The following is a 20,953-nucleotide window of genomic DNA, read 5'->3' as shown; positions in this document are numbered from 1 at the left end:
ACTATACATATTTCCTCCTTTATTGTAGGTTCCAATGTCACATGGCCTTTATTTCAAAATTAATAGATCTTTTAACTTTGGAAACATTTTCACTGATCACTTTTTATATTGCAATGTGTAACTGATAACTCACCATTTACTTAAATGATAGGACTATTTCTTCAGAAAAATCTTTATTCTACATTTTTTTCCCTCCACATAGCATGCTAGCTCTCTAGAATCTTAAACATAATATATTTGCCTCAGTGAACACCCAAGTCTCAATCTATAGTTACAGATAGTTAAAAATAAAAGTGCAGGCCTTTCCAAACTATGTGACAGAATTACAGAAAAAAGTTATTTGTATTTATTAAAAGTTTAAAGAAATAACTTTTCACAATGACCTTAAACAAAAATTAGTGTAACTCTACTTGTTTCAAAAGTAACTATTATCTTGTGGTCAAGATAATCTTGAAATGTCAGATTAAAATTATTTCTCCTAAATTTCTTTTATAACTGCTTTTGTAACTCAGTGTTCTCTAGATGTTTGTGTGTCTGTGCATGTGTATATTTATATAAAATGAAGGCCTAGGAATAAGTAGGTTTCTTGTCTAATCACATTCTCAAAAATAAATTCATAGTGTCAAGCATAAATCTCTAGACTCAAAGATGTAAAATTAGCAAAACTATATTTAACAGTAAGTACACGCCAGATCAAGAGATTATCTTTCCTGTCCTCTGAAATAAGTCAAAGGAAACATGCGTTTGATCTTTTAATACATCAGTTGCCAAACTTTGTTACAGAAATACATTAGCTTGTCTTCATGAAATCTTTTCTCTAGTATCACATAATCGAGGTTAAGAACATTTGTTCGAATGTGTACCTTAAAATAAAAAATAGCCATGTAATTGTTTGCATCTCTTCAGACTGATTCAATCTAAGACTGAAACATCCATGTCTTTCTCTTCACTTAGCACTAACCACTTCTAACATATACAATGTACTTATTTATTAATGTGTTTCCCAATCACCCCCAACCCCCGCCCTGTAGAATGGAAGTTCCACCAGGGGATTTCTGTGTTCTGGCAATTGGTGCCTTCCACGTACCTAGAACAGTGACTGACACCTCGTCGCACTCAAACATTCACTGAATAAAACAGTAGGAGGAGGTAAGGCCAGAGATGAAGGGGATGGGGAAGAGATCATCTAGGCCTCAGAGGCCATTATAAGGACTCCAGCTCTGAGTGCAACATGGAGCCACTCCAGGATTTGGAGCAGAGGGCCGAACCTGACTTCTCTTTGAAAAGCATCACGCTAGCTGCTGTATTTGAGGATGGGCTTTAGTAAGCAGGGCAGAAACAGGGAGAGAGTTATGAGGCAGACACAGGAAATCTGGGTGAGAAATGATGAGGGCACAGGTCAGGGTGACAGGAGTATAAATGGTGAGATGTGGTGGAATTATGGTTTATCTTAAAGGTAAAGCACACAGCATTTTCTGATGGGTTGGATGTGGGATGTGAGAAAAAGAGAGGAAATCAAGAATGGCAACAAGGTTGTTCTGGCTTAAGCAACTGGAAGGATGGAGTGTCATCAGCTGCCTTACGAAGGACTGTGCGAGGAGTACATCGGAGGGGAGGGGAGTGTTGGACATGCTATGTCTAAGATGTTTTGTTAGGCACCAAGACACCAAAGGCTGGTGGATCTGTGTGGCTCAAGTTGAAGGAATGTTTCAGGCCAGGGACATAAATAAAAGGTTCGTTGTACATGAACGGAGCTAAACGTGAATGCAGAGAAGAGGAGTAAGGCCTGAGCTCCCTGAAGTTAAAAGGTCTTTGAGAAGGAATAAATTTTATCATAGAAATTGAAAGAATGTCAGGTTCTTCTCAGGTAATGAATGCCCTGAAGGAAAAAAATTATCGTTATCAGGTGATGTTAGTTTATGAAAGGTAAAAACAAGCAAATTATGAACATAATTTAAAGATAGAATTTATTCTCTGATGGTTTACTCATGCAAACTGCACATAAAAGAAAACAGTACAGTTTGTGTAACATTGCAAATATAAGGACTCAAAATGCTAGGTACAGAAGTAGTGTGACACCCTGAAAATCAAAATGAAATTTATGTTTATACAACTAATAATTTTTATTTGCTGAGTACAGACTGCTTTACAATGAAAATTTTGCTAACGTTGGTAAGCTCATTAACCGTTTACATGACTTCTTACATCTATGTGGTTTTATTTTACAGTTGCAAGAATTCCTGTTATCAAAGAACTTTAACTTGCATAAATAATAAAATGAAAGGAAAATGCACTGAAGGACTTAAGAGAGAAAAATTGAGGCTTTTCCTAACCCGTCCAAACTACAGTAAAAAATAGATAGCCTTCTTGCAGAATTCATATTTTGTGCCTTTGAGATCAACTCCTTCGCATAACTATGAGAAAATCACGATTAGAAATTACTTTAAAATTATAAATCAGTTAAACATAAAATTTTAGACGTAGAATTACCAACTAAAAATGCTCTTGTTTTCAATAAGCCAAACAATAAAATTCCTATTATCTTCTTAACTTAAAAGTCCTGAAATGTCATTTGTATAATTTGAATGTTTCCCAGTTTGGAACTTAGGCAGGTGGGATATTTCCTTGCATTATCAAGGATTTTCCATATAGGCTTTTAAATGTCAGTCTCATTAGGAGATGGCACTGAGACTTAAGCAAATAGTGTAGTATGGATACAGAACAAACTACACAACTTATTATAAATGCATTACAGATATTTACATAATGGAATCCTGCTTGAATGCCAGAAGTTGCTACTGGGTAGGACTCATAACTATTTTACAAAGTTTTCTTACACACATCTACTACTTCTTAATTTTTAACAATTTAGTCTATTTTAAAATAGTGTACTGTATTTTGAACATAAGTGCAGAATAAAAATAGATAATGGCACATTAGAAAACTCAGTATCCCACAGATGAATGGATAATGAGAAAAGTGTACCTACAATCATCTCATCAGAAACAAACTACATCATGGAATGTTAGTTATCCAAGCCTGCACAGTAATGACGTTTTAAATTGCAATCATCTATTGGCCAGCATCACACTGAAGGCATCGTTAAACATTCAAGCAAAGATTGCTGGCAGAAACTATTGAAAGACGCGCACGTGCGCACACATACACACACACGCACACGCACACACACACACTCCTCTATACACATACACACACTGTCTCGCACTCACTCTTGCTTCCCACATTATAATTACATTGTTCTAAAGACAGATACTGATTTTTTCCCACGAGAAACATTATCAAAATTTGCTACTAAAAGATGACAGTGCTTTCACAAGAATAAGTACAAGTTAGCTTGCAAGTACAAGACAATGGGGGTAGACAGTCTTAAATGTTCTAAGTAGTAATTTTTAGGCTTTTCTGGCAATCATACCATACTTGATTATGCATAACCTTCTCAGTTTGTAACCTGAAATCTGCAAAACAAAACCAAGAACAACCTAATTTCAAAAAATTATTAGATATCTGATAACCCTGTATTGTACATTGTATAAATTCATATTAGCCTCAAAACATAGGGTTTAAAATAATACTGAATTTAAGCCTTGAAAAATAGTCATTTTTGAAATGATTCCAAAATTCATGTCTACTTAAAATCTTTAAAAAGGAATTTGCACTATTAATAATCTTGATTTAGTTTCAGATTAAGAGTGCATAAAAGCACTGTATGTCTTTTACCATGTTTTCACTCACTTAAAAAGTGTTCTCTAATGTTCTTCCTTTTGCATAATGTGCAAAATAAAAGGCAAAAAGATTAAAAGCAAATTTCTATCTTTCTCTTGCTAGTGCTTTATGACTTTGTTAACCTTACAAAGTCAATAGGGACTTAAGCAGAACTTTGGTATAAATGATGTAACAATATTACCATCACAGTTGAAGATTAAGAGGTGGTCAAAAGAAATGGAAGTGGGAAGAGACTCAGCAACACCCCCATTTATTAAAATACCACCAAATTAAAAGTGAAGTAAACCACGATGAATTATAATACAATTTACACATAGAGCACAGAAAAATTAATAAATCTAACAATATTTATAAAAAAAGCAAAATCAGTCTTTTTCCAGAGACTAAAAACTGTTGTTCAGTCTGATCATCAACTGCTGCTACACGAACTTTAGAGCCAAATTTAATTTCAAGTAAAAAAAAAAAAAAAAAAAAAAATTTACAACCACAGATTTCACATACATGGAAACCGGTCTTTCCTTGATTTCCCTTTGAAGTCACTAATGAGTATCTAAAACTGCTGCACTGCAGGTTTCTAATCAACTTCCTGAGGGCTGTGACTGGGAGGAAGGAGCCAGAACAATCTGTGAAAGTGCAGGCTCTGTACTCTGGTCCGCCATCTGGGTGAGGACTGAAGTGGCGACAGCTTCTGCCTTGGAGGTTGAACTGACTCCATTGGATGTGCTGACAGAACTATGCTGTATAGCTTCAGTATGTGGACTACTCGGCACTGACAGGTCTTCTGAACTATCATCTTTATCAGCAGCTGAGTGGAAAAAAGATATTACTCGGTTTCTTAAAATATCTATAAGAATGTACCAGTAGGTTGAGTCAATACACAGAGTAAATAGAAGGTATTTTACAAAATCAGTTATTTAGATACATCAGTATGGGGGGGTGTGGGGGTACTGAGTAACTGAAAGATAGCTATAAGTCATGAAGCAGACAATTTTATCTGCAACAGGTCAAACGAAGGCACAACCATGCACATAGAAACAACAGGTGCCCGGTGCCTCAGAGAATGGAGCTGAAGAAATATTTGCTAAACAGTGTTAAGAAAATGAGGTAGGAATTTGGGAGCTAGCCTCCTATAGCTCCTATAATCAAACACTTAAACCAAACAACGCATTTAACAAAACCAGTCTGTTTGCCTAACATCCCATTCTTATTAAAAGATTTATAAAAAAATGTATAACCACATGCACAAAATAAATTCTTAAATATAAATTACATCTTCAAATTATTCCCTCTGCATTCTCCAAAACTATATTTATTCTGGCTGACTTTCCATCTATTGCAGCAATGGATGATTACAACACCTGATTCTAATGATGCATACACATGAGAATAAGCAATATTTAGAATCTAAATGCCAACCAGCTGTTACAGTTGCATGAATTGAGAGTCAAATAAAAATCTATATAAAACTCCAGATACTGCAAAGTGAAAATCAGATATCCAGGAAAGGGCATTTAAATATTTATGGAAATAAATCTATCAATTTTTAGGCTTAAATAATGAATCTCCTGTATCTTTCTTATTTGAACAGAACAGAATCCAATCATTTCACTTAGTGAAAAAATTGATATGCACAACATGCAGTTATACTTCATGTAAGTTCTGAGACACAGTAACATGAATACCTGTGAACCCAACCCCTAACCTAAGAGAGACCATTGCCAGTAACACTGATGCTTCCTTGCTGGAAGCTTCTCTCCTTACCAAAGGGACTGACCGCTCTGATATTTCGTTAACCGTCCCCTTGTTTTTTCTTTGAAGTTTTGACAAATAGGTATGTATACCTAAACAATACTATCATGAAAATAAGACCAGCTGGACAATCAACTTTAATGCGTCTTTTGGAGCAAAAATTAATACAAGACCCGGTCTTGTATTATAGTATATAAGACCCGGTTTATATTATATTATTATTATTATTATATTATATTACACCTGGTCTTATATTATATATAAGACCCAGTCTTATATTATATTACATTATATAAGACCCAGTCTTATTTTACTATAAATATTATTTAGTAAAAAAAATTTAGTAAAAATTATTTATAAATATTATATAGTAAAATCTTATTTTACTGTAAGACTGGGTCTTATATAAATTTTTACTGTAAGACTGGGTCTTATATAAATTTTTGCTCCAAAAGACTCCTTAGAGCTGATTGTCCAGCTAGGTCTTATTTTTGGGGAAACACGGTATTTAGCTTTATTACTGAACATTCTATATCATACTGGATATACTGTTTTGCACCTTGCTTCTTTCACTTGGCATTAAAATAATATGTAGTGTTCAGAAGTGACAATACACATGCTTCTATCAAACCTGAAAACGCATACTGGCCTGCTTACCGAAGGCAAAGTCCCTCTTCTGAAAGTCAATTATTAAAAGACTATGGACCCTATGAAGCAGGACTTATCCTATGATTTACATGCAGGAGGAGGAATCTAGCAAGCACAACTTTTATTCAAATAAAATTCCTTATTTTGAGGGTTTTCTGAAATATAGTAGTTCTTACAGAATTTTGACACAGTGGCCCCAAATTCATGCATTTTTGAAGAGCAGGTTTTAAAACATGTAAGTGAAATAGAATCCCCCATCTTCTCTATAATGTGCAATGAATGCAAAACCACACCCCTGGATAAAAATTTGACCTCAAGATATTAAGAAAAATCACAATCAGTAATGGTTTTAAAATTATATAAAGAAGAAAGGATACTTTCTGATCAAGCAATAATGAATGTTATAAATATTTACAATTCAGTTAAATAACCAATACAACAGTTATGCGCCTGAAGAAAACACTAGCAACGACAGCTGAACTGGAGAGAATACTTTTTAAAAAGCCCTCTGTGTTTATTTTACCACTATTCAACAGGACAACAAACCGACCTTCCCCCCGATGGTAAGTTCTAGGGATACACCAGCTTTCAAAACTAGAGGCTAATCTGTGATGAGTGGAACAAGGAAATGTAAATATACAGTAGAGACAATGACTCAAAATTAAACAGTAAATTCTAAAGGACAAGTGATTATCTCCAGTCTTTATCTCCAGATTTAGGTAAAACAAATCTTTAGTTTGTACAAAGAATCAGGTACTCACTTATAAATTCTCTAATTATAAATTTAATATATACCTTTATAATGTGATATATCTGCTTCTATGTCCACTGCTAGAAGGTGAGGGGAAAAAAATTACCAGTGTAATCACAAGCACTCGAAAGATACAAGAGATCTTAGGGCCATTTTCAGCCCCTCACTCTCTCTGAAAGTTCTCTACCTATGTTCATACATATTTTCAGTCCTGAAAACATAAGCTCTCAATTACTTTCAGGGCCCAAGAAACTTTCCTTCCCACTTATGATTATGGAAACAATTATAATACAATTTTAATTATGCCCAGAGATCTGGAGAATACGAATTAATGGCAATAAGATCGTTCTTGTGCTTTATTCTTCATGAAACCCAAACATTTGGAGTGTATTCATATTTTCATTCATGTTTTATACTATTTGACTGTTAAGGTGCCAATTGCCAAGGTTTTTCCATGACTGAGGGGTTTCCTAGGATGCAGGACTTTCAGTGTTAAAATTGAGACCCTATGACAGTGTGACTTTATACTGTCACCATGGCAAGATTTTGTAATACTCCTTAATTTCTACTAACCCTTAGTTTTCTTTCACAAATGTTTTGAAAGAGTTAACTAGTACCACAGCTCACCACACCACTATGTGCAACATGATGAATAATGTTAGGTATTTGTGATTTCCCCATATTTTCTACAAGATTTAAATATTTACTTAGCCAACCCCTATATTTACCTTGACCATTAAACAACAGAGAAGTCAGATTTTCCCCCAAAGACTTCAAATTTGAGAATAGAAATTACTTTAAAATTTCTACAAAATCTATCTCCCAAGAGCCGAAAAAGAACTAGCTGTATTCTAGAACTACATTTTAGTTAATTTTGATTATCTGGATAACTAGACAGGAAACAAAGGTAGGAATAGTTCCAAAAACCAAAAATGTCTTATTCAAAATATCCTGCATTCTTACAACCTGGTATAATATATGTTCACTAAAAACTTATTAATCTAGATTTTCAGTCAGTTTATTTAAGGATATAGTACATAAACCCATACATCTATACACTTAAAAATATCTTTATATATTATTGCTTACAATGAAAAATTGGCTTGCATTTGCTGAACATATATTGCCTGAGTAACAGAAACAAAATTGTTAGGATTATCCAATAAATTATCTAAGATTAAAAAATTGCAGATAATTTTGAATTGAATGCAATTGAAGAGTTAATTTTCTTACTAATTTTATAGAATCATTTGTATATTTCCTTTTGAACTATCCAAATTCAAGAGAGCTCTGTTGGTTAAGAAAATCATGTACGCGTAATGCTGAATTCAGTAGCTATAGGAAATTATGTTAAGTCAGATGGGAGCCATAATGGCCTCATCCCTGCAGCAATCATTGTTAATACAAACTCCAAACATATTTCTATATGGTTCCAATTTACTCTACAATGTGTTTCACCACCCTGTCAAAACGACTAGATATCAAAGGACTGATTTACTTGCTCAAAACTGACAAAAATCAATGTTCTAAATATATATGGCAATAAGAGAGTTGCTAAATCTACTGAATCTTTTAAATTAAAAAATATTGCCCATTCTGATGAAACTGCTTACAATGACTACAAGTAAAGATGGTGGCCATTAAGTTTTATCGTGAGCACCTGAGGAACTGTTTGCATCCAATACAAAATGTTTCTTTCTTTTGAATTACTGACACTGGCAAATTAAAATAAAGTGGATGCATATGGTTGAAACAATCTTCACATTTACAAATATCCTGAAATATCACTAAATCATAAAAAACGAAAGCTGTGGGTTATATATTATGAATGTTGCCTAATGCATTCCCAGCTCTGTTATTTGTTACAAATTTGTGTACGATGGACAAAATTGGCCATTTATTCAAGAGTAACAGCTGTTTCCAACATTGTGTATCTTATCAAAAAGAAGGGTATTACAAGTAGGAAAAAGCACAACTAACCTCTAAAATGCTGAAAACAGAAGAATCTCATTTTAGGGGAAACCATTTAAAAGGAAACTTACAAGCAGATATTTTAAATATTGGTCTATTTTAGCATTTTTATGACTAGCTGGAAGACTCAACATAAAGGTTCACAATAAAAAAAACTGCACAATGCTGATATCTAAGAAAGAACAATAGGGTCTGATACTATGAATGGATACTAAATTTAAGTAATTTTTAAAAAATATATCATTATGAAACAGAGGTTGGAAAAAAAGTAGTGTTTCAGTCTGTCAATCGAAGACAAAGACACTGGGAAGATAAACTAATCATCAGTACTTACAGTATATTTTAAATTATGAATTAACCCATTTTGTTGATCTATAGCAAACCCTAGAAAAAAGCTAGAATAGGAAAATTCAAAAAATCTAGATTCTAAGAGATATACCCCCATTCCACAATAACCTTGTAGAAGTTCTGATATTTAATATGAAATATTAGCACTGCAGTCTCTGGCTTTTTAATGGTAGCTCGGTTCACTCTGGCAGTGTTTCCCTGATGGAGCCTAGGGCTATAGGTAATGGAACATTACTCACTATGATAGCCAGATTTCTTCTGCATGGCGGTTACAGGGCAATCTTTATGAGCCAGAAGAAGCTGTTTCAGCTGTGCCACTTCATTTCTCAGCAGGGTGACTTCACTCTGGAGAAGAAACAACTTATGTACTTTACCAGCATCAGATTAAATATTTCTTACTGTTCAAAACAAGTGAAGATTAAGATATGAAAATCACACATCTTTAACAGAATATCAGGGAATAAGCAAAATATGCTGCTTAAATGTTTAATCAGCACACATTTTTTATATTTTAGCATTTGTACAAAAACTGCAACTTTGATAAAAATTTATAGACGTTAATACCACCACTGAACAGCATATTTCAAAGTTTTTACATTTCCAGTTGCCTTGTGACTGCTTATACTATATTGCAAGTTATCTGTTCAAGGTATCTTTATTTTACATACTTTACATGCTCTTTTGAATATCTGAAAAATTAGTAACAGCAAGGCAGTAAGGATAAATTTTCATTTACTCTATTCAGTTGAAAATGAAAAATTTATCCTGAAAACTGAATTAAGCAAGTTTCTAGTTTTCTAGACACTAGGAAAGGCTCTGTATGGGACACCAAAATAACCAAACAGTCATGGATATCTAAAATGCATTGCCAGCCACTGTGTTGGACACAAAATCAATGGAAGCAGATGTAATACGTAAATGGCTTAGTTGCCTGTGAAGTAGGCAATATGTACACATCTACATTTAAATCTGATGAATCAAGGGTGACTTGTCTTATTCCTCATTACAGAATGGGCACTTTAGCTTTTGTTTTGGATGCATTCATCTGGAAGATTCTATGTAAAAGTCCCAAATTGAGGGAGCCCAGTGAATTCCTTTGGGTCATGCCCAAATAGTAAATACACATAAATTAGTGAGAATTACCAATATTCAAGAGTTTTTCTAGTATGAACTTAATAAATTGATTTAAAAATCCTAATTTACAAATACCTCTACTTATTTGGACTTTTATTAACCTTAACTATTCAGATTTCATCTGTGAACCCCAAATTAAATAAGTATAGCAAACGGGTGTACATCAAAGTTCAGACATCTCATTTTCCACCCCTCAGTCTCCTAACCAGAAAGCTGAATATAAAATAATTTAGCAGGTTAGACACATTAGGCCTCCTGACGTGGTTAATGACAAACATAAAAATAAAAGAATAAAAGTTAAGCAATCTAAAGGCAAGTCTGTTGGATCAAATAGTTCCTCATACTCCAATAATAGTGAACTGAAACACTGTATTGAAGCCCAGAACAAAAACTGATGCTCATAATAACTTTGAACCATTAACAGAAAGGTTAAGTTATGTTTAGAATATTGTATTTGAGACAAGAATGGGTTTGTACCTATCAAAGCACAAAAGGGAAAATTTTAAAGTTTTGCTTTGAAAAATAAGCTGTTATTTAGTAAACTCATTTCTATGAAATACTGCAGTCATTAGTTCAATACTGCTAATTATAGATCTTTATTAATGACACTATTGATGAGAAACTATGTTATGAATAATCCAATATATAACATCCAAAGTTTCTCTGGCTGTCTGCTGTGTCAGCTTGATTTTGACACTCTCTTATATAAGTTTCTCTCAATTTCTGTAATATAAAATAGGCCTGGATATGTATTTTTAGTAGTCAAACGTATAGATACAATCATTTATAATCTGTTACCTGTGAACACATTTATAATCTGTTACGGTGAACACCCTTCACATTAGTTTGAACCTATGAAATAATCAATATTTAATCATTTTTACCTATAAAAATAGAAATTTCATATGGCTAAATACATACTGTTGTTTCTACCTAGAAAATCTTTCTCCTTTTTGCCTTGCTAATTATATTTCACTCACCTTTAAAAATCAACTCAGTACAGTACAAATTTGCATAGGAAAAGAAGTTAGGTCCATTTCTGTGTTCCCACAGCCATATATACGTGTGTGTGTGTGTATGTGTGTGTGTGTGTGTGTGTGTGTGTGTGTGTGTGTGTGTGTGTGTGTGTGTGTGTGTGTGTGTGTGTATTTACATAGTACTTAACACACTGGATTGTAATTTTTTGGTTTACTTGTTTGCCACCTCTGCCAGATTGGGTTTTTCTCAAGGGAAGGGATTACCTTGCTCTTTGTATTTTTAGAGCATAGCACAGCCTGGTATAGACTGAGTACATAGTTGTATTAAGAGAGGACCATGGTAATTCTATGTCTAAGGGGTAAAAATACCAAAGAGGGTGAAATGAAATGAAATAGCTTAATATAAAACTGGTCAGAGGTCCCAATTTCATTATTTATGCCAACAACCTCAACAACAGAGCTACACTGTTAATTTTCTGTCAGGAAATGAAAATTGGCATATTTTACAGCATCATTTCAATTACAGAATTTTAAATATCAAAAGTGTCTTCTTTCCTAAGTACTCTATATAGACATTCACCATAAACTGCATTATGAACCAAATGCTGTATTAGATAAAATTCCAGAAAGCAGTTATGAGTTGACTAAATTGATACAAAATAGTTGACATAAATAACTCTGAGGATAAACAATTAATATCCCCATGCACTCAACACTGAATACAGATTTAAAATGTCTCTTTAAATAGGCAGATTTGAAACTGATGAATGGACCATCAATTTCTGTATTTGAAACTTAACAGTTGGTGGTGTTATAGCTGTTCATCTAATTAGACTACCTGCTCCATTAACAAATGAACAAATATGAAGATGCCACCAGCTAACAAATATGAAGATGCCACCAGCTAATAGGTAATAAACGTAAGGACTAAGGAGTTACGGTACACGGTTCCTGTTACAACAATGCATTTTTGTCTTAACTGAATTTTAACTGGAGTCACACTTAACAGAGCAAACAACTGAAAAGACCAGGAAAAGGGGGAAGAAACTAAAAATAAAATCTTTTGAACATTTTAATATAATTTACATCTACCTAAAAGATACAATATAAAAGTATGCTGCTGTTCTTTATCCCGAATTCAAATAATTGAATTTTACTCCCTTCACTTTTGAAATGACAGAAAGGCTAAGAAAAAAACTCCAACAAATTCAAGGTATGCTCAATACAAATTCAGCCCAATCTTTTACGTCATTCTGATCTAAAATGTTTTACTATGATAAAAAGGTGTTCTAAATGATCTTGAATCTCAAAATAACTTTTGATTGAAAGATTAAATAGTTTATAGTATTATTGACATTAGGTTGTTACAAAAGTAATTGCAGTTTAAAGGTTAAAAATAATTGCAAAAACCACAACTGCTTTTGCACCAACCTAATAACTTTATCAATATTTGATATCTTTAAAAGTTGGTACCATAACAAAAATGAAAGCAGCAAATGGAACATTGAAACTAGCAAGAAATTGGGACTGAGAGAAATACTGTAAAGCAAACACAGAGGGAGTGCTGATTTGGAATAAGAAAGAGTGGGCCAACCCCTGAAGGAAGTGGATTTACTTGAGCTATAGAACCCTAAGTGTAAGCATTTGCTAGTGGTTAAGATCAAGCCAAGCAGAGGTTGAAAACAGGAGGATCATGCAGGTAAAGGTTATATAACTGAATTAGACAGGAGAGGCTTAAGCCTGGAAGTTTTTAAGTCATTTGTGATAAATGTAGTAAAATTGGATAATTAATCCAAACATTCATGAATTGTAGTCTCATACCCATAAGTATAAAGGAAAAGATTTAAACATTTAGGTATGATGATATTAACAACATTTAGATAAAGTGGGTGTATAAATCATGATGTTAATTCTGAAACTTTTCTATGAAGAAATATCAGAAGACAGGTAGAATCAGAGAGAAAGGCCTACCTACACATGAGAAAAATGCCTGAAGATTCTAGAGAGACCTTATTATTCAAAAAAAAAAAAAAAAAAGGAAAGCAATAACAGATATATATGTATATATATATATTTGCACTGATTTTATATAATCAGTGTTTATATAAATATATAAAACCAGCTTGCTTAAGCCAAAGTGACTCTCTAAATGGGTAAATGTTAGCCCATAAACAGATTTTTATTATTAAATGAAAAAAGGAGTGTTTACACTTCTACTACCTATTCTGGATTATTTTAGACGGGATTTTAATTGGATTCAGCTTGCAGAGCCCATCTTGTAGTATTATCTACTATTAATTAGTATATTTGCAAAATATGTTAATTATCTTCTGGGTCATTTTGAAGATGAAATAAGGGACATGAAAACATTTGGAAAACGTCAAAGTCTTATTCAAATGTGAGCAATTATTGATTTTCTTTTTAATTAAAGGAAAACATTTGGTATGATAAAGCAGATGCTAAAAAAATTATTATCCTGGTCTAAAATAAAATGTAAATTATTTTGGCATTGTCTTACCATTGCTCCACTCTGTTTGCTGCTACTCAAAAAATTAATTAAATATTAATGAACAAATTTTTTTTAGAGTTTACCTTCAGCAGATCAGACTGATGAAATCATGACAAGACAGCCAACTGATTAATCAAATCAGAACTTTTCATTGATATCTGGCCATAGATTTATGACCAGGTTTTTCATAAATTTATGATCTTTGACTTTCTATTTCTAGTTCAGCCACTACCACCTCCCAAATTAAAGTAATAATGTTTGATAGTTTCTTCTTTGAGGAATTTTTCATTACTGAAAGGTACAATTTTTTTTTTCATGTTTAGTCTTCAGAAAAACTGAAGTGATTTAAGTACCATGATTCCAACCACACAGTTGCAAGGGTTGTTGTCATTGATACAAAATTTTACCCTTGAGAACAAAATAATTCTTTAATTTATGTCTACCACAATAGAAATAAAGATGACAAGATTCTTAATATTTTGAAAATACTTTGTAAAATGAATGGTAATGACCCTTCTCCTATTTTCATAGTTTACTTGTTTCATGTCTGTTTCCTCTGCTAGACCACAAATTCTGTCAGTGCAAGGACAATGTCTTTTTTACTATTATATCCCATATCTAATGACATAAACCCTGTATACAATAGATGCTTAATGACAGGATAACAAGTAACTAGTATTTATTTGCGTAGTATGCTAGTTACAATATACTTTTCTAAGTCCTCTGTCAATTGATCTTTATAAGAGTATTCTATGACTTCAACTGATGGGAAATTAGTCTTAGATTTTTAGTAAAGGCTAGTGAAAAGAAGTGCTAGGTCTCAAACTCTTAATAAAATGCACGAGATAGAGGTGGCATCACTATTACCCTCCCCCCACCTCTATAAACAATTAAAAACTCATGAGGAAAAAAAGGAAGACAGTTATATCATAATATTTCTTCCCCCAGGAATTAAAACAGGCATTGTATAGCATTTTGAACGCTTGCTATTTTAAGCGATAAATACTTAAGAATTTGATCCTATTCCCTTTAAGTCAATGGACCAATAAACAAAACTTTTCCATATTAACTTATGAGTGAACACTCCTCATGTATTCAGCTATCAAAGAATGTTTCTATTAATTTATTGAGCTTCTACCCCACATACATTTTACAATACCTAAGCTTTAAAAGCAAAATCCACAATAAAATCCCGTTTTATCCACAGAGTAATTGTTTAAGGAGCTACTGTTAATAAAGAGAAGACTGATTTTTGTTCATAAAGAAAACATGCTGGAATTTTAAACTGAAAGCTAACCACCGAAAAGAATAAAACTGAAAGACAAAGCTATAAAGAGGTTAAAAACCACTTCAAGTAAAAGACAACAAAATCATACCGTGTTTCCCCGAAAACCAGACCAGGTCTTATGTTTGCTCCAAAAGACGCATTAGGGCTTATGTTCAGGGGATGTCATTCTGAAAAATTATGCTAGGGCTTATTTTCTGGTTAGGTCTTATTTTCAGGGAAACGCGGTATATTACCTTAAAAATATAATATTAATAATTTAAAGCCAGTATCCAATTCTTGGTCTAGATTACCATAATTGTCTCAATACAATTTGATGAAATTGCTTTTTTAGCAATGATTTTAGAAAGCTAAAACAATTAAATTCAGTGACTGGGGCAGTAAGATTCAATTAATAATTTATTTAAAACCTAATTTATATTTGGTAAAAATATGAACAGTCATATCTCAACATTTGTTAAATGTTTTACTGTACACAATATATAAGTAACCATGGGTCATTTCTTCCCACTACACTGGTCAGCTAAGCCTGTATGTCACGTGAAGGATTATTAAAAAAAGGTAGAATTGATGAATGTTTTCACATAAAGTAGAGTTTAATTATTTCTTTGACATTCAATTTTCTTTATAAGTCATTCTGTTCTTCACAGTTAGCGGTTTTGCTGCTGGAAGACTGAAATTTTTACTCCCTGAATCTACTCTAAGCAGTTTAACTCTTCACACTCTGAAAGCTATAACCTGACACTTAACTATTTTAAAACTTTTTATTTTATTTGACAAATAACTAGAGAACAATAAAAAATAAAAATCATACATCCATTTGAAACAACAGAGAAAGTTATGTGTCATTCCTAAAATCTTGGTATGTGTCATTCCTAAAATTTTACCTGTATGAGAGATTCATTTCTATACCGATTTCTGTACCTGTATTTATCCATCCAACTTAAATATAAATGTTTCATTAATGAAAAACATTTATGGTATACATTTTAGTATGCAACTAAGTTTTCATTAAGTAATGTCCTGAAGGGAAATTCACATCATAGAGAATTAACCATTGTAAAGTGAACAATTCAGTGGCGTTTAGTACAAATACAATGCCATGCAACCAACCACCTCCCTCTACTTATAAACACTTCTGTCACTCCAAAACTAAACCCCTTACCCAGTAACTGGTTTCTCCCCCTTTCTTCTTCCCCCAGTCCCCGGCAATGACCAATTTGCATTTTGCCTCTATGGATTTATCTGTTCTAGATATTTCGTATAAATGGAGTCATGTAATATGTGACTTTGTGTCTGGCTTCTTTCATTTAAGCATGTTCTGAGGTTTATCTACATTGTAGTTTGGACATTCCATTCCTTTTATGGCTAAGTAATATTCCATTGTATGTATGTACCACAATTTATTTATCCATTCATCCATTGATGGACATTTGGGCTATTTCCAGCAACTTTCTTTTTGCCCACAACAAAATATTACATACATTTTCCCAGGTTAATACATACAGATAGACCTTATTCTTTTTCATTTTTTGCAGAAGTATTTTAAATAAAATCCCTGACAATACATAATTTCACCTATCTTCATATTTTGGTATGCACCTCTAAAATTGAGAATACTTTATCTAACTATCATGCCATTATCACTGTTTTTAATGATTAAAAATACTGATTTTACTTGTTCTGTTTGTAATTTGAGGTATTAACCTCTACAGTTAAATATAACTTTAGTTAGTTTAGTGATTTCTTAAATTTGACTTCTACTTAAGTTTTATGCTTTGAAAATGATGTGTTGGCTAACTTTTACCTAGATAATAAATCTTGCCCTTATTCTTCCAATCAAGAAATTTTTGCCTCACTTAGGAAATATAAAAATGTGACACATTTTACGATGACATTTCAATCATAGTTTGTATGGTGAAAAAAACCTGAGATTAATGAAGATCACATTTATTTTGAATACTGAATTTTCCAAGGTTCTCTCAAATAATAAAGCACCACTGCTATTAATAATGATGACCAGCTCTGCAGAACTAAGGAAATAGTAATATCTCATTAAAAGCTGTTAATACTGCTGTAACTTTGGTCAAATAGAAAAACTGGCCCAACCTAAAGTCCAAGTATACCCTGTAACTTGAGACTATGTATTTACATACCATTTATAGTTTTCGAATATTTTTACTTATTAAAAAGGCACAATAAGCCAAACTACAAAAGAAAATACTGATAAATTTATCTGACTACAATTAAATGTATGTATGTAAAATACTTGCATTCATTCCAATTCAACTGATTTATGCAAAAGCCCTGAGAAGTAGACTAGCAGGTACTATGTCTATTCTATGGGTAAGACAACGGAGGCTCACAAAAAAATGATGTTTAATGTCACAGAACTATAAAATAACTAAGTCATTCAGAAGAATATTTTAAGAACAGAAAAGAAAAAGATAGATAAACCTAAGTCACTTTGTTAATATATGAATACTATTTGAAAGTTTAATAGTTAAAATAGTTTTTAAAAAGTTAGCATTTTAACAGAGAGACCTGGTAAAGAATAGCCATTATTATAGTATATAAATAAATTGGTACCTATAATCTGTTTCATTTTATTTAAGAGGAAAAAATTCATGTTTTCTTCTAAAAATTTATAAAAATAGTTCTTAAATAAGAATTCATTTATCAGATGATAATATAATAATTTCTTAACATACTCTAGTATATAAGTATATATTTGAAGTTTTGTGATGTGGTAAATCATGTTTACAGTCTCTCAAAATGGTTAAAATAAATGGTTCAAGATATGTTTTGTAAGATAATGTGTCCCAAAGGTAACATGTCAATATTCAAAGCACAACAGTTTTAAAAAATGTCTGCCTCACATATGAAAAAATTTAAGTTATAAAATTTACATTTGGCTGATACTAAAAACTTTTTCCTAAGCTTTCATTTAAACACAGATGTCACATCTATATTGTGACAATATAGATGTCACATCTATATTGGTGACATCTTTAAAGAAAGATTTAAGAAAGGAGCAGGTCTCATCATCAATTATGATTTATATAGAAAGATTTGTTTTTAACTGGGAATGAATTAACTCAGAAGGCTGACCAATAACAACTACAATTCATTAACATCAATTTTCTCGTTGATGCTCATCAATTGCTGGTTTATAAGATTTTACTGGAGAAGATTCACAACAGTTGGGGGAAAAAAAAGGAAAGAAGAAAAACACAGAAGGAAGGAAATAAGACTTGGTACTGCCCCATATTATTATTGGAAATCTTACCAAAGACTGAACGGGAAGGAGCCTTAAAACCTTTATACCCCATAAGGTTCCTAAGAAATGTTATCTGAGGCACACTGGCAGGGCAGTATGAAATGATTCCTACTGCCACTGGCCATATTGTACCTGTTCTGTGGATAATTAGAGTCCTTCAGTTTCCAAAGCTGTCAATCTGGCACCTCTCTTGAGCACTATATTCACTTTGAATAAAACAAACAAAACAAAATTTATAATTCAAAGAACAAAAGAACTTAAAAACAAAACTGTACTGAAGCAACTTTATAGCTGTGATATAAACCAAAAAGATGAACATAAAAAGTGAAACACCAGGGATATTTTTAATTTTAACATTTTGTTTGATTTTATATCACAACTTGATAAAGTTTAAGCCAGATAGTTTAAGTACTTTTGTACTACACAATTAAACACTTAAATTTAAAATTCTTCATTGTATCAGTATTGAAAGCTTTATATTACTTCATCTCAGTATTCAAATAGGTTTATAAAACTATGCTTTACTGTAAGGTCCATACACACTCAATGCTATGTCCTAAAATGTTTAGATGGCTAACTAGAAAAAACAGGCAAGAACTATGTTCATGATTATTAAAAATAAAATAAAATTTACATATATGCACCATACCTGCAGTTGACCATTTAATGAACTCAAGTCTTCTGCTTTCTTCTCTAAAGACTGAACCCAGACTTTCCTTTTTTGTCGGCATCTTGAAGCTGCTGCTCTATTTCGCTCCAGAAACTTCCTCCTTTTTTCATCAGGATCTTCGTTAGCTGCTCTTCTTCGACGACCACTTGTATTTTGGGTCTGTGGAGTTGTGTGAGCTGGAGAAGCCTATAGTAAATACACATGGAAGCTTTTCATATTTGTATCTAATGTGTGAATTAACACAGGCAGTAAAGAGTGGCAGAAGGGGAGAGCTGCTAATTTTCTTTTCCAAGTCTCATTGTACATGTCAATATTTTGGGGTAATGTGAAAATCACCCTGTGGTTTAATAAATTCCTTGAAATAACTGAGCATTGCTAAGACAAGAGTCTCACTAAGTCACTATTGTATTAAATATATTTTTTAAAGTTTCTATAATATTTTCATTTAATATAGAAATAATATGATGCTGTCGAAAATGCTACACAAATGACCATGTATATATAGATCTTATATTTTCCCAAGTGCACTCTTAAAAGTATATTATGGTTTTGTTCAATACATTATGGTATTATTCAACCCTTTTAAAACTAATAAGGTACTAAAGCAAAACGCTTAATAACTTATTTAAATTAACTATGGGAAGCCATGTTTCCTATGCTATTTTTGAAGTAAAAAAGTGTTAAATCTGTAAATTTTCTATAAAAATTGGTTTCTCTAAAATTCAGGAGAGAAGTACGCGTATATACATACTTTGGTATACCGTCAGGGGCCACTTAACAATGGGGATACATTCTGAGGAACGCATTGTTAGGTGATTTTGTCATTGTGACACCATCATATTTGTACTTACACAAACCTAGAGGGTGGAGCCTGCTACACACCTAGGCTGTATGATACAACCTGTTGCTCCCAGGCTTGCTACACAAGCCTGTATAGCATGTTACTATACTGAATACTGTAGGAAACTGTAACACAATGGTAAGTATGCGTGTATCTAAACATATCTAAACAGAGAAAAGGTACATTAAAATTACAGTATAAAAGATAAAAAGTTGTGCACCTGTACAGGGCACTTACCATGAATGGAAGTTGCTCTGGGTGAGTGAGTGGCGAGTGAACGTGAAGACCTAGGACATTGCTGTACACTGTAGACTTTATAACATTGTACACTTAGGCTACACTAACTTTATAAAAAAATTTTCTTCAACAATAAATTAACTTCAGCTTACTGTAACTTTACTTCATAAAACTTTTAAAGAACTTTTTGACTCTTTATAACACTTAGCTTAAAACTTAAAACACAATGTACAGCTGTACAAAAATTTTTTCTTTGTATTTCTTATTCTATAAACTTTTTTCTATGTAAAAAATTTTTATAGTTTTACTTTTGAAACTTTTTTATTAAAAACTAAGGTGCACACACACACACACAGTAGCACAGGCCTATACAGGGCCAGGATCATCAATATCTCTGCCATCCACCTCCACATCTTGCCCACAGAAAGGTCTTCAGGGACTATAACACGAATGGAGCTGTCATGTCCTCTAAGAATGCTTTCTTCTATAATACTTCCTGAAGGACCTGCCTGAGGCTTTTCTTCAGGTGTCATTCTTTCCAGAAATATGTCCATGGTGGCTTGCTTGGTTTGCTTCTTTTTTTTTTTGTCACAGATTTGCTTGTAAGTAGAGACTGATCTCATAGAACCACCATTGCATATGTAGTCTGTCCTTGACGGACACTCATTATGTGGCGCATGACTCGATTCAGCTTGTCTTCAGTTTTTCAAACTTAGGGTCAGTCTTTTTCTAAGGATCAGGTTCATGGAATTATCAACGCTCATTTTCCTGGTGGGTAGAATCCCACAGGAGTCCAGATTTTCATTTTA

The 20,953-nt window shown here is 32.7% G+C and overlaps 1 protein-coding gene across 2 annotated transcripts in view; it reads right to left on the bottom strand.

Annotated features, from left to right (window-relative positions):
* Positions 1-884: 884 nt before the first annotated feature.
* ATF2 (activating transcription factor 2) overlaps positions 885-20,953 on the bottom strand; it is a 73,724-nt gene continuing 53,655 nt past the window's right edge. The window contains exons 12-14 of one of the 2 annotated variants that reach the window (XM_033111963.1): positions 19,046-19,252; positions 9,451-9,556; positions 885-4,549 (exon numbers count right to left, since the gene is read on the bottom strand). In XM_033111963.1, the coding sequence (XP_032967854.1) occupies positions 4,323-4,549; positions 9,451-9,556; positions 19,046-19,252 (540 nt within the window). In that variant the 3' untranslated portion in view covers positions 885-4,322. The remainder of the gene's footprint in view (positions 4,550-9,450; positions 9,557-19,045; positions 19,253-20,953) is intronic. The other variant, XM_033111964.1, reaches the window with a different exon arrangement.

The sequence above is a fragment of the Rhinolophus ferrumequinum genome, chromosome 8, assembly GCF_004115265.2.
Source record: "Rhinolophus ferrumequinum isolate MPI-CBG mRhiFer1 chromosome 8, mRhiFer1_v1.p, whole genome shotgun sequence".
Lineage (NCBI taxonomy): Eukaryota > Metazoa > Chordata > Mammalia > Chiroptera > Rhinolophidae > Rhinolophus > Rhinolophus ferrumequinum.
Note: the sequence above shows the minus strand (reverse complement) of the source record. Positions and strands in the feature narration are given on the sequence as shown.